Below are 17909 nucleotides of genomic sequence, written 5' to 3' on the forward strand. Positions count from 1 at the left end.
TTGTTATACATTGACAGGTGAAGTGTCCGTCTCTGACCAGAGTAACTAACTTCTCAATACGTGTGCTGTAGCTTTCAGTATGGCAGTCGTCATGGAAGAGGCAAACAAGTTAATTGGCCTGGGCAAGAAGCAGCTGGTAATGGGGAAGGTCGTGGAGGCCGTGAGCACGCTTCAGGAGGCCTGCGGCATGCTGTGAGTCAATTACAACAAGTGTGACTGCGCTTTTGCACGTGGCGTCACGTCTTATTGTGTAGTAGGCTTAAGGGACACATGGAGTCATTATAGCAGCTGTTTGGTATTAAAATCAAACCAAGCTACGTTTTTTAATTGCGTTGCTTTTTATTGCAGGGCTAAGCAATATGGTGACACAGCAGATGAGTGCGGTGAGGCTCTCTACTGGTGTGGTAAAGCGCTCCTGGATTTGGCACGGTAAAATTATGAAGATGTATAACTATGTTTGGGTTTGAACCGGTGGTTTGTCAGCATAATGACTGGGTTTGGTGTTGCAGCATGGAGAATTCAGTCCTTGGAAACGCTTTGCAAGGAGTTCCAGAGGAAGATGAGGACGAGGAAAAACCTAAAGACTCCAAAGTTGAAATGGAAAGCACAGAAAGTCTTGATGGTGAGCTCTGGGGATGTATAAAGTTATGACTGCGGATGGACAGTAAAAATCAGAGCCAATATCTTTTTTTAATAGGTCAGTTTTACATGCACAAGAGATTCGATCTTTAAAAACACCTGGTGAAACAGATTGGAGTATATTTTAAATGACTTAATCTTGACCTTTTTGTCTTTGCCACATTAGTCTGCACTCTTTGAACAAATGTCCTTGTCAAAACCTCCTAAATCTGTTACTCAGTTGTAACTGATAATGTAAGGTATAAATCTTATTGTACCAGAAATCACTTTGTATTTTTTGAAGCGCATTCTATTGTGACACATGCACAGTTTAAGGATATACATGTTTTTTTTTTTTTTTATATATTTTTTTCTTAAATTCAGAAAAGACCAGAGATGAATTGCGGGTTCAGGTCTATGACGCCATGGCAGAGAAGGAAGAAACTCGGTCGACTGTAGCAGATGAGAAAAAAGACGACTCTACTACAGAAAAAGCAGATGCTGGAGAGAAAACAGACAGCACTTCAAACGTGACCGAAGATGGTGCCACAAATAAGGACACAACACCAGCAGGAGAGGAGCCTGCCACTGCAGAGAAACAAGATCCTGCTACAAGTGCTGCTACTGAGAAGGCTGTAGAAAAAAGTAAATCTCCAGTTAAAGATGATTCTGGCAAAGAATCTAAAGGGGAAGCTGAGACAAGTGCCGAAAAACCCAGTGACTGTGACAGTGATGAGAACAAAGAGAATATAGAAGTAGAGTCTCCGGCAGAGAAGGAAAAGGATGCTGAGGATGAGGAGACCACTGAAAATGACCAAGCAGAAGATGGTAAGTAATGTCAAACCCCACCAGAAAAGTTTCCTTTTTTTTTTTTTTAATAAAAATGTGTTTAGATGGTGATGAGGAAATGGAGGGTGATGAAGAGGCTGACGAAACGGGCGGAGATGAGAAGGCTGAAGGCGAGGACACTGCTGAAAAGGTACTGACCAGCATCATGTGTCCTGAAGTGCAAAGGTAACTTTTGTAATTCCCTTAGGAAAGTGACGACGAGGAAGTAGGAAATCTCCAGCTGGCTTGGGAGATGTTGGAAGTGGCTAAAGTCATCTACAAAAGGTTAAATGATTGAGAACCACTTAATTTGAGTAACATTATTTTACTGAATGAGCTTTCCTGACCATAATCTGTACTTTAGAAAAGGGACCAAAGAGGGTGAGCTTATGGCTGCACAGACTCATCTAAAATTAGGAGAAGTTTCTGCTGAATCAGGTATTTTAATGCAAAACTACCGAAGTTTTTGTTTTATCCACAGTTCTAAAATACTGACTCAATTTATAGGAAATTACACACAAGCAATTGAAGACTTCGAAGAGTGTCTGAAACTCCAGCAAAAGCACCTGGAGTCAGATAGCCGTCTTCTGGCTGAAACCCATTACCAGCTGGGACTGACCTACAGCCTGAACTGCCTGTACAAAAAGGCCATTGATGAACTGAACTGCTCCATCTCTGCCATTAAGAGCAGGCTGGGTAAGCTAAAGCTGTTCTGATGCATGCTGCTCTACCGCTTTATATTAACATGAGTCTTTCTGCAGCGAAACTGCAAGCGCTCATAGACAAAGCTGCTCTGCTGGACGAGCGAAAGGAAATGGAGGAGCTCAAGGCCCTGCTGCCTGAGATCCAAGAGAAGGTAGAAGATGCTACAGAGGGTCTGAAAACTGCCAGTAACGCTTTCGAAGCGGTCAAGGGTGTGTTGGTGAGTGTTATATTTTTGGTAAAGTTTAAGGGAAGTGATTTGTGCTGTAAAATCCACACTCTAATCAGGATGGGAACACGGCTACAGAGACGGACAAGCAGACTTCTACAAAGGTATGCTATTGCACCTTTTGGAAAAGCTTAGAAATGTTAATGCTCTGATTTTGTCCAATAGGCTAATGACAAGCCAAGTGAAAAGGCCACTGCTGCAGACATCTCTCATTTAGTGAGGAAAAAGGTAAAGACCACAAGGTAAAAGCATGTTGTAACTGAAGCCACATGTGACTGAAGCGCTGTCTTTCAGAGGAAACCAGAGGAGAGTCCTGTGAAAGAGGTCAAGAAGGTGAAGCAGGATGAAGGCCAAACAAATGGAGCTGAGAAGACTGAAAACAATGGAGTCCACACAAATGGTCACACTAAAGAACCAAGTAATGGCCAGAGTACTAGCATGGAGGTGGAGAGGTGAGAGGCAATGACTGGATTTAATAGTTTGGTGCTCAACTAACTTTGTTTTGTTTCTACAGTAACTGACTGCATTTCCCCTGATGCTCCTGTTCAATCTGAAGTGTTCTGACTCACTTGACTTTTGTAAATGAATGTGTTTGTTGCAATTTTATATATTGTCTTGAATAAACTTTATACAACATTAATTTTTATCTTTATTAATCCACTTAAAGTTGAGGTCTGAATAAGATGCCCAGCTTGCAACCCTCCTCAGAGTTGGTAAAGCTCTGCATATAAATATTATAATACTTGAATCGCATGCTTTCTGCCTGGTTGGACCCGCAAATCTTTTGGCTCCCAGACCATAGAGTAGACTATTTTAGTTTTGGCACTGCAGTTGAATGAGAATTGTATCAGGTCTGAATGCTTGCGCTATGGCATGAATGAGCCAGTGTAACCCTGTGGTGGAAAAACTAACATTTGTTAGGGGGGAGAAGGTGCTTTTAAACTGAGTGTTTTGGTGAACTAAACGAACGGTATTACTGCCGAAGAACGATAATATGAACGTGTTCCAGGCGAAACACACCGTTAAGTTGCCCAAAAAGAGCCTGTCAAGTGTGAGATTTCTGAAGTTGTAGAGGCCGATGGCGCAGACCGAGATTTAAGTACCGCACTGCGCATCAAAACAAAAGCAGCATGGACGCGGCAGAACAGCAGGAGTCGCCCTACGACCAGTTACGTGAGTTTGATAAGGTCGGTGAGAATGGGAACTAACATTTCTGTGCAAACTTTGCCCAGCAAGTTTTCCCTCATGTTTGAGAATATACTGTGGGGCTGAAAGCTGCAACTGCTGCTAGTGTGGACTGAATGGACAGCAACAAATGGGGGAAGTCTGTACCTTCAATGTGAATGTAAATCTCAGAAATCTGGTTGTCGGTGTAATCCCTCATTCGGCCAGGCGTGTTCCATAGTAGAAAAAGCTTCAGTTGTAGTCATCTGGACTCAGATTGAAAAAATAGACGTTTCGACTCTCATCCAAGAGTCATTGTCAATAAAAGAATTTAGATCGAGAACTCCGATATTAATACTGTTCTGTGGTAAGACCCGCCCATTGGGAGGAGCCTTCCTGAAGTAGAAAGAGTTGTTTGTTTCAACAGAAACAGTAAATCCTGGTTGTGTAAGGATTCAAAATTGGATATGAAGATTAAATCTGACAGTTTCAGCAATAAACTAATAACATAATTGCTGCCTGTGGTTGTATTTGGGCTGTGGAAATAATTTTGAAAAATGATAGCATAATATTGAAAAAAAAACCTGAACTAGTTGCTGTGAACTTAGTTCAAAATTCAACATTCTGAACTATGAACTGAACTAGTTAATGTAGAAAGTGAACTTTCCCCAACACTGACTATTGATACAACACTTTAAATTGCAAACTGGGCCCAGGCGATTTGTTTCAAAATGTGACAGTACAGCATGGTCCCAATGCAATACTGTTACATCTTCAATGCACACATGGCTAGACTTGAACATCAAAACTTGTATTTAACGTGCCACCCCTGGAAAAGCCCACTACACAAGCACAATCGTACAATTCTGATCCAACTAACATGACTGGCTCAAACTCGTTTCCTCCATAGAGGCCTACATTGATCAATTCCATAATAAGGCTTCTGAAAATATTTAACCTTTTCATGATTCCAACAGAACCAAGCATCACAAGAGCCAGATTCATACTGAAACAGCTTTTCAGGAACCAATTTATTAATATCATTAACGTGTCATCAGCATCATCAATGAAATGAGTTAGTCTGTTTAAAGCAGAATCACGTGTGCATTCATTGCCCTTCTTTTCTTGACAAACACTTCAGTTCAAAAGCAGGAAGTAAAGAAGGAAGGGGAGGGACCGTAGGGCAGGGCTGCAGTGAAGGAGGTAATGCAGGGAAAGTGGCATCTGGCTGAGCAGGAATCTCCCCCTTCACTGGGATATGATTGGTTTTCCCTTGTGCAAGAACAACAAAAAAAATCAAAAGAAATTCAAATGGTGCTCTAAAAACAAAGATGAGAGGAAGTGGGCATTGTATGTTGGGATGCTGTTGGCTGCAGAGTTCTGTTCCTTAAAGCCACGTTAGGATTTGATGCAATCGTCATCGTCGGAGGTCTGGCTGCTGCTGCTACTGGTGTCGGACTCAGAACCTTCCTCGACGTGCGCCTCCGCGACACTCCTCCAGGGGGTGAAGTGGAGGGTCACGCCCCGCGCCCTTGGAAGAACCCCGTTTTGCTGAATGCCATTTTTCTTCAGCTGGGAAAATAAAAAAAAGATTAGTAACGAGACCGTTATCTTAACAAACCCTCCATCCGCTCTCACCTGTTCGGTTTTTGTCTGGAACTCTCTCAGCTCATCCTCAGTCAGAGGCAGGAAGTTGTCATCGTTCTCTGGATACTCCTGCCACCCCATAGCTTTCAACAACCTGTAAAGATCAGGTTATATATGTAATTCAGTGATGTTTATGTACTTTAATACTACATATCTAAAGTGCAGTGTCCTACCTGTGCTCTGCCTCAAGGGAACTTGACAAATGTTCAGTGTCTGAATCACTCAGAGAATAGGACAGACCATTCTCATGGACCTCCTCACTATAGGCTTTGGGCTCTGGGGTGCTGCTTTCTCCCTGACAAATACAGACAGAAATCATTACCATGCACGTCCATTTATCAAGAATTCAATTTAAAATTCAATTTGAACTCAGTACTGATAGATTTTAATTGAATTAATGTATCCCACCTCTCCCGATGTCCCTGGGCTGCTGCTTGTGGTCAGCTCTCCTGTGCCCTCATCTTTTAGAGCCCGCAGGAACTCACTTTTACGGTCAGGACCACGGCGCATCAGCTTCAGCCTCGATGGAGCGATGTCTATGGGAGGTGTGGTGCTGGAAGGGTGTTGCTGCCAAACAAAATGATCATGCATTTTTTAACTTGTGTGAATAACTTAAGAATGTACTTCCTACAGAAAGATTATACATACGTCTGTAATCTCATTCAATAATGCCTTGCATTACACATTTTAATTTACTGAAAGATGCACAATGCTTGTACCTCCCTGCATCCTTGTGCTTGGGTGTACTTTCAGAAAATGCACACTTTGTCAGGTGTGTAGCACATTGTTATAGTGATAGAATGCAGAGGGACAAATGCCAGGTTAAGTGTGAAAAGAGCAGAGTGTTCTGGGACTAAAGCCGAGTGTTTAACAATCTGCACCTGGCAATTTACTGGGAACAGTGAGTGTGAACAGGGCTTTACCTGGCGCACCTTTAAAGTGTGAGATTGCTGTAACGCCGCTCACCTCGTTTGGGGCTTTTTGTTGTGGGGCACTGTTGGGGGTGCTGGGTTTGGCTGCAGAGACGGGGCTGGTGAACACAGAGTCTCGGCCTGGCACGTGAAGGCCAGACTTGGTGATCTCTCTTCCTCCAGCTTTCCACTGGGTGTTCTGAGGACACAGAAGGATTTACTCCACTGAGGGAACCTGCACAACTCAACTCATGCACTCTTCATTGTGTCTATGAATGTAATGCAATGAATTGGGGTCTTACTTTGGTGGGGGCCACAGCGGGCTTTGGGACCAGGTTCTTGTAGACGCTAGAGCCAGTGATGGGTGCCTTGCCATTGGGCAGGGCCCCAGCAGTGGCGAAGCCTGCGGAGAAGGCAGTGCTGGAGTCTTCCTTGGAAATCTTCTTGATAACCAGCATCTTTGAAACCATCGGTTTTCCACTTGGGGGGTTTTCTGCATTTCACACAATAGCTATTACCAACACAGTCTAACCACCCGTTTTTTCATTTGTGTTGCACTTACCCCACACTCCAGCACGGGGCGCTACCGCTCGTGTTTGAGTTCCAGGCTTTCCAGTTGTTTCAGGGTTGAGGGAAGGCTAAAAACACCAAGATTAACAAAGAATAAAACATATGCCATTGAACTCATAATATTTTGCTATCGATCGACTGAAGTATTACAGACATCTGGTTAACAACTACAACAATTGGTAAAATAAAGATTGAGCTTATTGATTAATCTAGTGGTTATGGTTTCAATTATCGGTAGTTGTTTTTATCATGAAAGGTCAGAGACTTTGACCCAGACGAAGCTAAAGCGTTTATCCATAAAAACTTATTCTCTATCACTATGTTTTGAAGTCTGCTTAGAACGATTATTTGATTAGATATTAGTTTATATTAATTTCAATAAGGGATTAGTTGTAATTAATTGATTAACTTTAAGTACTACAAACAACTAGCCTTTTGAACTACTTGTACACCTCAGCATTAGTATTTTACGTTCACAGCCTAAAAAGAAGTAGAAGGGAAAAAAAGTCAGGCATTATGTAGCTTTACAAATGTGCAGGACGACCTCCTAGAACAAATGGCATCAAACAATAATACTAATGTCCTTTATTGCACGGCCAAAAGCTAAGTTTTAATCGATCAATAACATTGTTAATGTTTTAATGAATATTTTATCAGAATATTGGGTATATTGTTTTTTTTTTTTTTTTTAAACGACTACCGGTAATTAAAGAAGAATAAAAAAACAAACAAACTTATGTTGCAATCTTTCATCGAGGATATAAGTGTAATTTATTCATGTTTGTGGGTAATTTTCACACTTTTCTGATAGGTCTAGTTAATCCATACGTTTAAAAATATGTTAAACACATTTAAGTTAGATTATCTTTAATTTAATACATAATATTTTTTACAATATAGCTCCCCCTAGTGCTTCTTGGAAGAAAAAGGAATTATGGAGGATTTTTTGGCACCAAATCTGAGTCTCATTTCCTCGTGGCGTGGACAGCCGATAAGTTCATTCACATGTCAATCATAGGATGCACCTACTGCTCACCTGCAGCCCCGTTGGCTCATCCCCAGCATAGCAGCACGTTTGCCTGGCTGCGCATGCGTGGTTGAAATGCCGGTGTGTGTCTAAGCGCATTCGAGTTCGAGCTGGCTCAGAAGAGACGGACATCTACGGAGATGAGCGATGCGATGCAATCCGTCGCGGTAATAAACAAACGCATGTGTAGCAGCGAGGCTGTTGTGTGCTTCCGCACTGGGTTGAGTGCGCATGCCCACTTCCGCTTGAGTTCTCAAATTGGTGAAAAATCCTCCATTATTCCTTTAGGTTTATAGAACTATCATTTTGACAGTATTGTCAAACCAGAACAAACCACCACAACTGAAATCTACTGATAAAATGTTTGCGCACTCAAATAATCGTTCAGATGAGGTCCGTAGTGAAACAGTTTCAATAAGTACACTGGGCTAAGTTTAAAGAATTGTACATTTACATTTGATAAACCTGTAAAGTTTTTTCTAATAATGTGAAGTGACTTACAAAATCCTCTTCCACAAACTTTAGCTTGTCGTCCTTGGTGTCTTTGCGTTCCTCGTTGGGAAACTTGTCCTGATACGAGGTGCCCTTGCGTGGGTGGAAGTTGCCATTGCGCTGCCTGTGCCCCGCCTGCCTGTCCCTTTCGCTGACCCCTCGTTTGGGTTGGCGTCCCTGATGGTGGTGGCCGTCCTGGGCTCCTCGCGGCGCTCCATGCCAGCTGGGGGTCTCCTTCCAACAGGAACCCCCCACAAGACCCCCGTGCCCCCCTTTGGCCACCCCAGAGTCCACAGAGTCATGCCTCAGAAGCTGCTGCCACCCATCACCTTTGAAACAGCACAAAGAACGTTAAACAAGGCAAAACTACTTGAGCAAAAAAAAAAAGACGATACATCTGCAACCTGTAGCTTTAGAGTTGAATGTGGCATTTACCATTTTTGGTGCCTTCAGATCTGGTCGATTGAGTAAATAATTGTACTATAATGGTACTTATAATTGTGTATCATAAATGGTCAGAAAGAGGAGGAACTTTCAGCAGAGTTTTAGCCAAACACAGCAGCTAATTAGGTGAACAACAACGTGCAACAATAAAGTAATTTAGTTATTGGCTAAATAAATGGGTGTCATTGTATCTACAGGTACCATTTTTACCCTTGCTACTTTGTTATTAATAAAAAACTTATATGATGGATTCTAATGAGTTTGAAAACACAGACCTTGCGACAATCAAGCTTAATCAACAGTGTGTTTTTCAGTTATTATATTTAATGTCATCTGTGCTGTGTATAATGTGTAACAGCCTGATGTGTGTGCATGCCTTGAAATGGTGTTGGACAACCGTGAAAACAAAATATCACTTACGGGATAATAAATTAAACAAACTAACGCACCAGCTCTCCAAGTGTTCTTGAATGAAACGAAGAAAAAGAGCGTACCTGCGTTACCCGTTGGAGCATGCAGGGAGCCGTTGTTGAAGAAGCCATCAGAAGAGTTGTGGCGACGGCGGCTCACAGAAGTTCGGCCATCTCTGTGGTGAGGCTCGTTTTGTTTCTCGAGGTTTGCAGCAGGGGACTGGACAGGAATTCAAATCAAAACAGTTTCAAAACATTAAAATGGATACACAATTTACTGCAGGATACAAGTTCTGATCTTAGTGGTCTCATCTTAATGCCTAGTGTCATAAAGTTTGCTTAAATAACTTGGCCACAACATGGTAAACAATAATGCCAAATGTTGGTTTGTAAATAATTGCCTGTAAATAATTTACAAAAGGATTTTCATTAGAACGGTAAATAAATTAAGTTCAGCTCAGCACCAACCTTAAGAGCTACATGGTACAGGTTAAAACATGATTAATAAATCTTATTTTGCAGACATGGATATTAAAGGCGTAATGGACGATTTTTTGGCCCAAATCTGAGTCTCATTTCCTCGTGGCGTGGACTGTCGATTAGTTCTGCTAGTCCTGCCAGTCCTGCTGAGTTCTCAAATCTGCGAAAAATCGTCCATTACGCTTTTAAATCAAAAGTAGGGGTGCAACACTTCAAAAATTGCAAAATGGTTTGCTGTTATTTCAAGAGGGGTGAAAAAAAAATTATAGCAAAATGCATTATTTTCACAACCATTTTCCCCCTGAATTATTTACTGTAGTTTGGTCAAATGTTTTGCCACATTTACCACGTTCACCATTTCACCCCAGCGTTCTTTGTCCGTGCACTCTCTCTCCCGGTGCAGTTGTGTGTCTCTCTCTGTCCGAGTGTGTGCAGTGCCCTCACCCCAGCCTCTCGCTCACAGCTTGCCTCTCAAACAGAGGAGTTTGCAGCGCTTAGAAATAGTTTCTGACCCTGTGCGTTGTCAAAGTGGGGTCCAGTTGGTCACGTGCTCGCAGGCATTTATGAGAGGAGACAAATAAATTGATGCACGCATTTGACTTGCAGAGATATGTGGCGCACCGTGACACGTGCATAAAGCGCATTGTAGCACGATATATTGTTACACCCCTAGAGTTAAAATATGTCATCTGTAAGAAAATTGATAGAAGCATATTAAATCCCTTACCTTGGCAGGCTGGGGCGTGGAGAAATTAAGCCAGGCAGGGACAAAGTCATGCTGCGCCATTTAGGTCCAGTGTTTCCGGTCAGTGGAACGAGGCATCAAACCTCATGGCCAGGATCTGATCAAATACGGAAAAATAAGACTATTGGACTTTCAAAAACAACTATTTTATAACTGAAATCACCCCTCTGGAGAAAATGGACAGACTGCATTATAATTAATTATAATAATAAGTATGCTTGTATTCTACACTGGTCAAAGAACACAGTTTATGTCCTCACAAAAAAATTCAGTTATAGCAATTTAATATAGTAATTTGTACATTCTAGCATTAACAAAAGTCCATTTTGAAATTGGTATAAATGGAATTCAATACCCCAGAGTGCGGAGCTCTGAAGTCCTTTGCCTCCTCTCGGTCTGCTGGGCTTCGCTTCTCAGGCCAGTTGGCACTGGATGCGGAGTGGGTGCCGTTAGGGTTTGGTAGCAGCACAACCCAAAAATGTCCTCTCCAGCTTTGTCCAAGGTGATACTCCAATGTTACAGGTCAAAAATCTTGACCCAAAATCCCATCACTTGTTGATGATCTACACGTGTGTATTGTCCCAAAGAAAATGCCCTCTTCACTGATGTTTTTGGTCCATTTATTTATCTCAATATAGTTCATCAATATTGTGTGACAGGATTTTGAGGTGACTGGCAAAATAGTTGCTCTAAAGAGGATTTGCTATGCTGTGGAACTTGGACAGCAGTTCCACCAGATGGAGATTGACACAGGCGTTGTCCAGCCACACTGTGTGCCAGTAATTGTTTGGTGTGATAAACCTATTACCGAATCATTGTAAGATTTATCGAACCAAAGATAAAGAAAAAATATTTCAGACAGTCTTGAGTTGGCGATGGAGGGCTCTAAAATGATGCTCACCTCATTTAACTGTTGAAATGACTGTCTGGGTGTAACAAAAATAATGCATCAATATTCAATGTCACATGACAAAGAAGGAAGAAGCACCTTATGTTACATCTCTGTCATTGTTTGTTTTGTTAGTGAGACCTAAACATTGCTGAAGAACTCATTCTGTTAAATTGAATTTAAGATGATCGTTTTCACATCTGTATTAAGTCCATTAATTATTCTTCGCTTTCCTCTGTAAAGCAGTAAAAGGTTATTCCAGAAGCCCAAAGTCTTCGTTCTGTGTCATGCACAAGTGCTGTGATTTCAAATAGCTTAAAAAAACTAGTATGACCTTCTTTTTCTTGGAGGAAAGTGTTTTGAGCGAGTGAGCGCATACGTCCAGTATTATTTAAGAAGGTTTTTTTTTTGGTGGTCCTTCTATTAAATATGGTTTAGCAGGGTGCTTGACCATAGAGTGTTGTAAAGTGTTGAATTCTCAACATCTGCTCAGAAAAAAGTGGACCTGTAAAACAAGACAAAGTAAACCAAAGTTAGTCTGTGTAGAACAATCTTAAAATTCAAAAACAACATACTTCTAATTAGGCTTTTGAAAATATCCTCTGCCAATGTTTCACAAAGTGGAAGTAAACAACTTTCCTCGCGCATTGCTAGCTGAAGATGATTTATTCGACATAGGAGGACAAACCACTACTATGTATAATCAACAGCTCAAATATACAAACAAATATGAAGCGTTTTACTCATAATCTAATTGTTCAGGCCGGGGACAGTTTATGCGGTGGGATGAACTATTACGTAACAGCTCAGCATCAATGAGCCTGCCACATTTACGAGCTTAAGTGTTTAACAATAATAGTACCTCCAAGCCAAACATGTTTAAATCACAGATCTACAAAAAGCATCTTTAGATTAATTACAGCGTCGCTGTTCAAGACACAATTAAGTCACGAGACCGTCGCAACTTATACACACAACTTGCACGTTTCTTGTGTAGCTAACAAGGAATTAACACAAACCGAATTCTTATAGACATACAATTGGGACAAAAATGCCCAATAATGCAATTATATAAATAATGTGTTTAATTGTTACCTTGTTTGCATCTTTATTATTCGGTGGTTATGCTGATTGATAACTTTAAATGTTTGTCCCTCTTCAGGGTTAGCGTTTGCTTGATAGCAAAGTGCTAGCGTTACTTAGCCAGTTTAGTGCCAAACGTAAGCATGCAGGTTGCTAGAATAAACTATACAATTGACCTAAAAAATATATACATACGCATTTTACACCCCAACAGAATTTGAAAAATCAACAATTCAAGTTATCGTCGCGGCCACAGTGTGGAGGTAAACAGACCTGGCTTCGTTGAACCAACACTGTTTCAAAATGGCTACCTTAGCAGCGGCAGCACACATTCATCAGCTTGCTAAAGGCTAATGCTAACTTTCCAGGCTTTCATTACGATACCTGCGTTGGCGTCTGATACTCTGTGGTGAATCGCTTCTAATGAGTATTTCCGGGCATCAACAAAGAGTTTATATTTTCACGCCACCATGAACCTAATGTATATTACGACTCGAAGTGTTTGTTTGGGTTTTCCAGAGCGCTTACCACTGGCGCTGGCACTGAGGGATTCAGAGCCTCAATAGAGCTACATTCAACACCAAGCTGACTTATGCAGCGTGTTACCGCCGAACAAATGCATGTTCAAATACTAAAGACTCATTTATAAGTAACTCATTAAATTGCACTGCACATCAAATCTCGGGGTTTACCTTATTTTATTCGTAGTATTATAATTTTGACACGTCTTCTTTGGCTCGCATGCGGATTACAACACGTTTTTTCTTGAACATAACTCAGCGTCTCCACCGCCAAACCAATCGATAACAGAACCGCAACTCGTTCAAGAAAACTAGTAAAACAGACAGGCATTTAATGGAGCATCGATAAATGACAGCCATCAACGACCTCTGGACGCAAGAGCGGGAGTAGTCGGTAAATAAAATGGTTTTCTAATGGATTAGTCTTTACCTCCCGAACGAAAAAAGGGCTGCACTTTTACAGTACAAACCCATAATATATTGCATCATAACATTCGGACTTCTTTGACGTAACTGACTGTTAGCCATGCATTTAGCTGCCCATTTAGCCTTGGTACTTCCACTTGCTTTTAAAGATTCCAATGCACTGAAAATAACACATAACGTATCTTCTGTTTCAGGTTGACATGTTAAAGTTTGCATTAAGTAGAGTCATAACTACAAAGGTAAGTGGGGATCCCGATCAGACACAATAAATAACATTATTTAAAGTTGTTCTGAAGATTAGGTTGTTTTTTTTAGGTCACGTCATGGAGATGCTTGCAAGAGCAGACTTCCAGGTCACATCTATTCTCCTCAAACTCCTATGTGTTCTTTCATCCCCCTTCATTATCACAAAGATGGACCCCTAAAAGCTGTTTTTTGAACACCAGACCCATCACCTGGGGGTTGTCATGTCTCTGTCATGGGAGGGGTGAAGGAGAAAAGGCTCAAGAAGATGATAACAACAGTTTTAGTTTAAAGGCTATTTTCCAAGGTCCCAAACCAGCTTTGTACCTTGGTTTTTCTGGGCTCATCCCATTTCTGTCAGCCCCAGTTCTGATGGCAGCCACAAGCACCTTCTACCCTGAAGTCGCATATGCCCAGATGGTTTATGGAGCCTCCATTGTCTCATTTCTTGGAGGTGCACGCTGGGGATATGCTCTCCCTGAAGGTAGTCCTGCCCTGCCGGATTGGAAAAACTTGGGGAACAGTGTGGTGCCATCACTTCTAGCCTGGATGGCATTACTTTGCATGGACAACATTACTGAGGGAGTTCTAGTTGTTATTATGGGACTAGGTCTGTCTCTGCACTATGACCTTAATATCCTGCCTCAATATCCTTCCTGGTTTAAAGCAATGCGCACCATCCTCACTTTGGTGGCTACCTTCTCACTTGTGGCTACACTTGCGCTTAAAAACATATATTCTGACAAGGTAAAACAATAAAATGGTAGATAACCCTGGTTTGTGATTGAACTGTGCACTCTGTGTATCTTTTCTGTTGGGGTGGTACGCCACCTGCTTGTCTCCATGCAGTTATTGCTTTGCCTGGAAGGTTCCACAGTATGGGATTACACATTTATCTCCATGGAGATAAGCAAGTGGCACCACCAGGTGAAGTTACTGGTTAGATTTGTGTAGCGTGAACTGCCTTGCAATTAAAATATATTTCAAGGAATAATTATAACTCAAGGTAACTCATAGTAACTCAAGGACAATACATTGTAGGAAATATAGATGCTGGTCTTTATTAGCACTATTGATTCACATAAATAGTGCTCTCAAGCTACTTTTACACTTAAGTTATCACAAAATAAATAAATATAATAGAAACCTGTGCAAAAATGACAGATATGACAATTAATAGAGTCAATAGTTTTCTCTACTAAACAAAGGTGGTTCAGGGTTTCAAGTAATAAACATGCTGTAAACAGAAATAAATAACTTTTTAGATGTGCTTAATACAGAATTGTATGAAATGTTTACTCTAACAAATGGACATATACTACCTGATGTGCCGTTTTAATTTATTTCTGATGTCTAAAAAGATCTCAAATTGCCAAACAAGAAAAAAATCATCTAAATCTTTAAATTATTTATATAAATTATATACATTTATGTTCTGACAGAGATCTCTCCTAAGGTGCATGTCTATCCCATCTGAAGTAGTTGAGACCATTCTTATTTTGGTCATCAGAACACGGCCAGACCACCGTCACAGCGGCTTGTTATCATGTTGCCCACTTCAGTCCAGGTGTCCAGGTGAGGGTCATAAATCTCCACAGAGTCTACAGTCACCGGTGCAGAGAAGTCTCTGCTTGCTGCCCGTCCTCCAACTGCATAAAGAAATCCATTAACTGCAGATACCGACACACCTGCACGTGGCGTCGACATTGGTGCCACCTCTATCCATTTTTCCTGTACATGAGAAAAGGTAAAAGAATAAATAATATGGATTTTGAATATATATATATAATACACCTTTTCCTTACTTCTTCAGGACAGTACTTTTCCACAGTCTCAAGGGCACCCAGTGCCTCATTCCATCCACCTACTGCGTAAATGCAGTTATTGAGGCAGGCTACACCCACATAGGCTCGCCGAGTGACCATGACTGGCAGGGCAGTCCATCGGCGTGATATGGGGTCATACATCTCGGCAGAGCGTAATTCTGTGCCTTCATCACTGATTCCTCCGATCACATAAATGAACCCTGAAAAAACAGTGTTTACGCCAGTGCAATAACAGACTATCTGATATATTTCTTATAATGTCAGATCGTCAGTAAAATGTACTTGAGGAATTCTGTCATGTGAAAATCATAACAATAAAGATACCTTGTAGCTCACAGCAGCCAAAGTAGTATCTTGGAACTGCCATATTACCAATGACCTCCCACTTGTTCTCCTCCGGGTCGTAACGTTCCATAGTTTTCCCGATTTCTGATCCAACCCAACCCCCTAAAATGACACAATTATAGAAAAGATATACAAAACTGCATGCTACCAAGCTTGTACAGCAATTCTTCCAAAATAAAATGATTGGCCTTACCAAGTGCATAGAGAGCACCATGGCATGGGCAAATTCCAACTCCACATCGTGGAAAGTTTAAAGAAGCAACAGCAGCCCACTGTTTGGTGACTGGGTCATATCTTTCAGTGCAGTCAAATATCATTGAGTCTTTCTCGCCTATCAAATACAAATCATTTGTCTAATAAGTGTTACAAACTTGTAAAAGAGAAGAATTTGGTAAAATCATAATTTGTTTACCTCCAACCACATAAATCATTCCTTCCAAAATAGCGACCCCCAGCCCACTGCGAGCCTGGTGAATGGAGGACACAGTGGTCCAATACTGGTTAAAAGTGTCAAATCGCTCCACACAACTCAAGGCCCTGCTGTCACTCCATCGACCACCTTGCAGTCTGGTGTATCCTCCTAACAGTAAAGCATGTCACAAATCTCTTAGTGGCTAAATATTATTAGAATTAAAAACATACCTATTGCATAGAGGTACTTCCGAGCCTTTCTTCTGGGTCTCATCCTGGCTGATTGCAGGGGGCTGTACATTTTATTTTCTTTTGGAGATTTTGCTACTTCAGTGTATTCCTTTAACAGAGTTTGTAGTGCCACACGTAGACTAAAGTCAGCAATACCTATAAAGAGACAAATGTTTTGTGTGTTTGCTGGAGTCAATTAGTCATCTTTTAATGCTTAAGCTGCTCTTTTACCTTCAATGTATTTCAAAAGTCTCTGTGGGGAGAGCAATGGAAACCGTACTGGTTCTAACACCTCCACAATGTATTTTTTCCTCTTTGACAGATCTCGAAGAACCCAGTCCATTGCTGCAGTGAAAACCTGGTACTCATCCTCTATTCTCAACTCCTCACTTCTGAGTAGCCTCACCAACTGGTCCTTTAACAGCCCAATGAAATCTTCAGTGGTACACACCTAAAATTAAGCATAAAAACAGAGAATCAATCAATAAACCAACTCAACAATAACTTTTGTAAGTATTCTTTCAACTCCCTCTATGGTCTTATTTAGCAGATTTAAAGAGTTCATTTTGAAGTTAATAAAATGTGGTTCATACTTCCAAAAAGTGAACATGAATGTAATTTTCAGTAAATTCAAGCATGTCCATGCAGGCGATCTGCTCCAAGAACTGGAAAATTCCCACACAGTTGGATGGGTCCATGTGGCCCTTCAGAAACTCTCCACAGATAGAAACTACTTCAGTGAGCTGAAGCATGTCTGCTGCCACCATCAACTCCTGGACATTGTCTACTGTAACATTGATCAATCCTGCAAATTAAAAAATGATTTAGTAAGCAGAAAACTGCGATGTGAAGGTCATGTTACCTGTATAAATAAAGTCTAATAAAACTTCAAAGACCACTTTCTCAACTCCAAGGATCTGGATTTCTTCTTTTTCAGACTCTCTCATTCCTCCAGAAAAAAGTGCAGAGAAGTATGGACTGCTAGCAGCAAGTAGAAGTCTATGTACTCTGAATACATGACCTCCCACATTCAGTCCCACATCACAGAAGTCATTCCGGAGCCGCATCTTGTTCATCTGTTCCAGGATGTGTGTGGCGTAGCGGTTAGATGCCAGCACAGCTGCATCCCCCCCAGAGCTCACAGACACGGAGGTGGACATGGCCCCTGGGCTGTGTTATGAGGACAGGACCTTCAACTCTAAGCTGGGACAAACACACAATACTGATATACTAAAGATCAAAACCTAAAACATCAAGTAGAGGCAAACCACAGAAAACAACAATCGATATCGGTAGCATAGATGCTAATGCAAGGTTTGTGACAGTACCATATTTATGAAATTGTAAGTAATACTACGTGTGTTTCAAAATTCCGTTACTACAAAACACATTACAAATAGTTTAAACGTGAGTAAAAACGGTTACATACCCATAAGTTTATTGATGATGCAGGGAACTTCCTGCTTTTTCAATCGATGTCTCTGCATCGACTGTTCTGTTCTGCGAGAGTTTAGGCAAAGCAAATCGAGCGACCTATTCGAACAGTTCCTACAATAAACACTAGATGGCGTTGCAGTGAAAGTAATGGAAAGTTGCCTGTTGCTGTAGTTCATCTCTTTTGCTTGTGTACTGATTTACCTTGTTCCTCCGTGTAAATCCGCTGTATG

The 17909-nt window shown here is 41.2% G+C and overlaps 4 protein-coding genes across 5 annotated transcripts; 2 read left to right on the forward strand and 2 right to left on the reverse strand.

Annotated features, from left to right (window-relative positions):
* Positions 1 to 52: 52 nt before the first annotated feature.
* LOC140372680 (histone-binding protein N1/N2-like) lies at positions 53 to 2913 on the forward strand. The gene is made up of 13 exons (XM_072459779.1): positions 53 to 192; positions 349 to 429; positions 510 to 622; positions 1003 to 1446; positions 1512 to 1597; positions 1655 to 1731; positions 1811 to 1884; positions 1954 to 2142; positions 2208 to 2368; positions 2437 to 2481; positions 2543 to 2605; positions 2672 to 2829; positions 2892 to 2913. The coding sequence occupies exons 1-13, from the start codon at positions 80 to 82 to the stop codon at positions 2896 to 2898; spliced, it is 1611 nt and encodes a 536-aa protein (XP_072315880.1). The 5' UTR covers positions 53 to 79; the 3' UTR covers positions 2899 to 2913.
* Positions 2914 to 4541: 1628 nt separating this feature from the next.
* On the reverse strand, positions 4542 to 11612 carry LOC140372686 (vasculin-like protein 1). Its single transcript, XM_072459786.1, has 11 exons — positions 10623 to 11612; positions 10250 to 10364; positions 9127 to 9262; positions 8198 to 8517; positions 6662 to 6737; positions 6402 to 6592; positions 6155 to 6298; positions 5597 to 5755; positions 5362 to 5483; positions 5180 to 5282; positions 4542 to 5113 (listed from the first exon to the last, which is right to left on the reverse strand). The coding sequence occupies exons 2-11, from the start codon at positions 10307 to 10309 to the stop codon at positions 4940 to 4942; spliced, it is 1485 nt and encodes a 494-aa protein (XP_072315887.1). The 5' UTR covers positions 10310 to 10364; positions 10623 to 11612; the 3' UTR covers positions 4542 to 4939.
* Positions 11613 to 12605: 993 nt separating this feature from the next.
* Positions 12606 to 14201, forward strand: LOC140372696 (transmembrane protein 69-like). 2 transcript variants are annotated; one of them, XM_072459799.1, is made up of 3 exons: positions 12606 to 13154; positions 13381 to 13425; positions 13502 to 14201. In XM_072459799.1, exons 2-3 carry the CDS (start codon positions 13387 to 13389, stop codon positions 14186 to 14188), a joined length of 726 nt encoding a protein of 241 aa, XP_072315900.1. In that variant the 5' UTR covers positions 12606 to 13154; positions 13381 to 13386; the 3' UTR covers positions 14189 to 14201. The 2 variants fall into 2 exon arrangements, with proteins under 2 accessions (XP_072315900.1, XP_072315901.1); XM_072459800.1 differs by lacking the exon at positions 12606 to 13154 and having other exon boundaries at positions 13295 to 13425.
* Positions 14202 to 14843: 642 nt separating this feature from the next.
* Positions 14844 to 17909, reverse strand: LOC140372692 (actin-binding protein IPP-like). Its single transcript, XM_072459793.1, has 10 exons — positions 17672 to 17909; positions 17105 to 17440; positions 16836 to 17047; positions 16474 to 16693; positions 16243 to 16398; positions 16013 to 16180; positions 15794 to 15931; positions 15580 to 15702; positions 15235 to 15455; positions 14844 to 15160 (listed from the first exon to the last, which is right to left on the reverse strand). Exons 2-10 carry the CDS (start codon positions 17400 to 17402, stop codon positions 14936 to 14938), a joined length of 1761 nt encoding a protein of 586 aa, XP_072315894.1. The 5' UTR covers positions 17403 to 17440; positions 17672 to 17909; the 3' UTR covers positions 14844 to 14935.

This window comes from Eucyclogobius newberryi, unplaced genomic scaffold (genome assembly GCF_026437365.1).
Source record: "Eucyclogobius newberryi isolate DKJ021-1_F unplaced genomic scaffold, fEucNew1.0.hap1 SCAF_275, whole genome shotgun sequence".
Classification (NCBI taxonomy): Eukaryota; Metazoa; Chordata; class Actinopteri; order Gobiiformes; family Gobiidae; genus Eucyclogobius; species Eucyclogobius newberryi.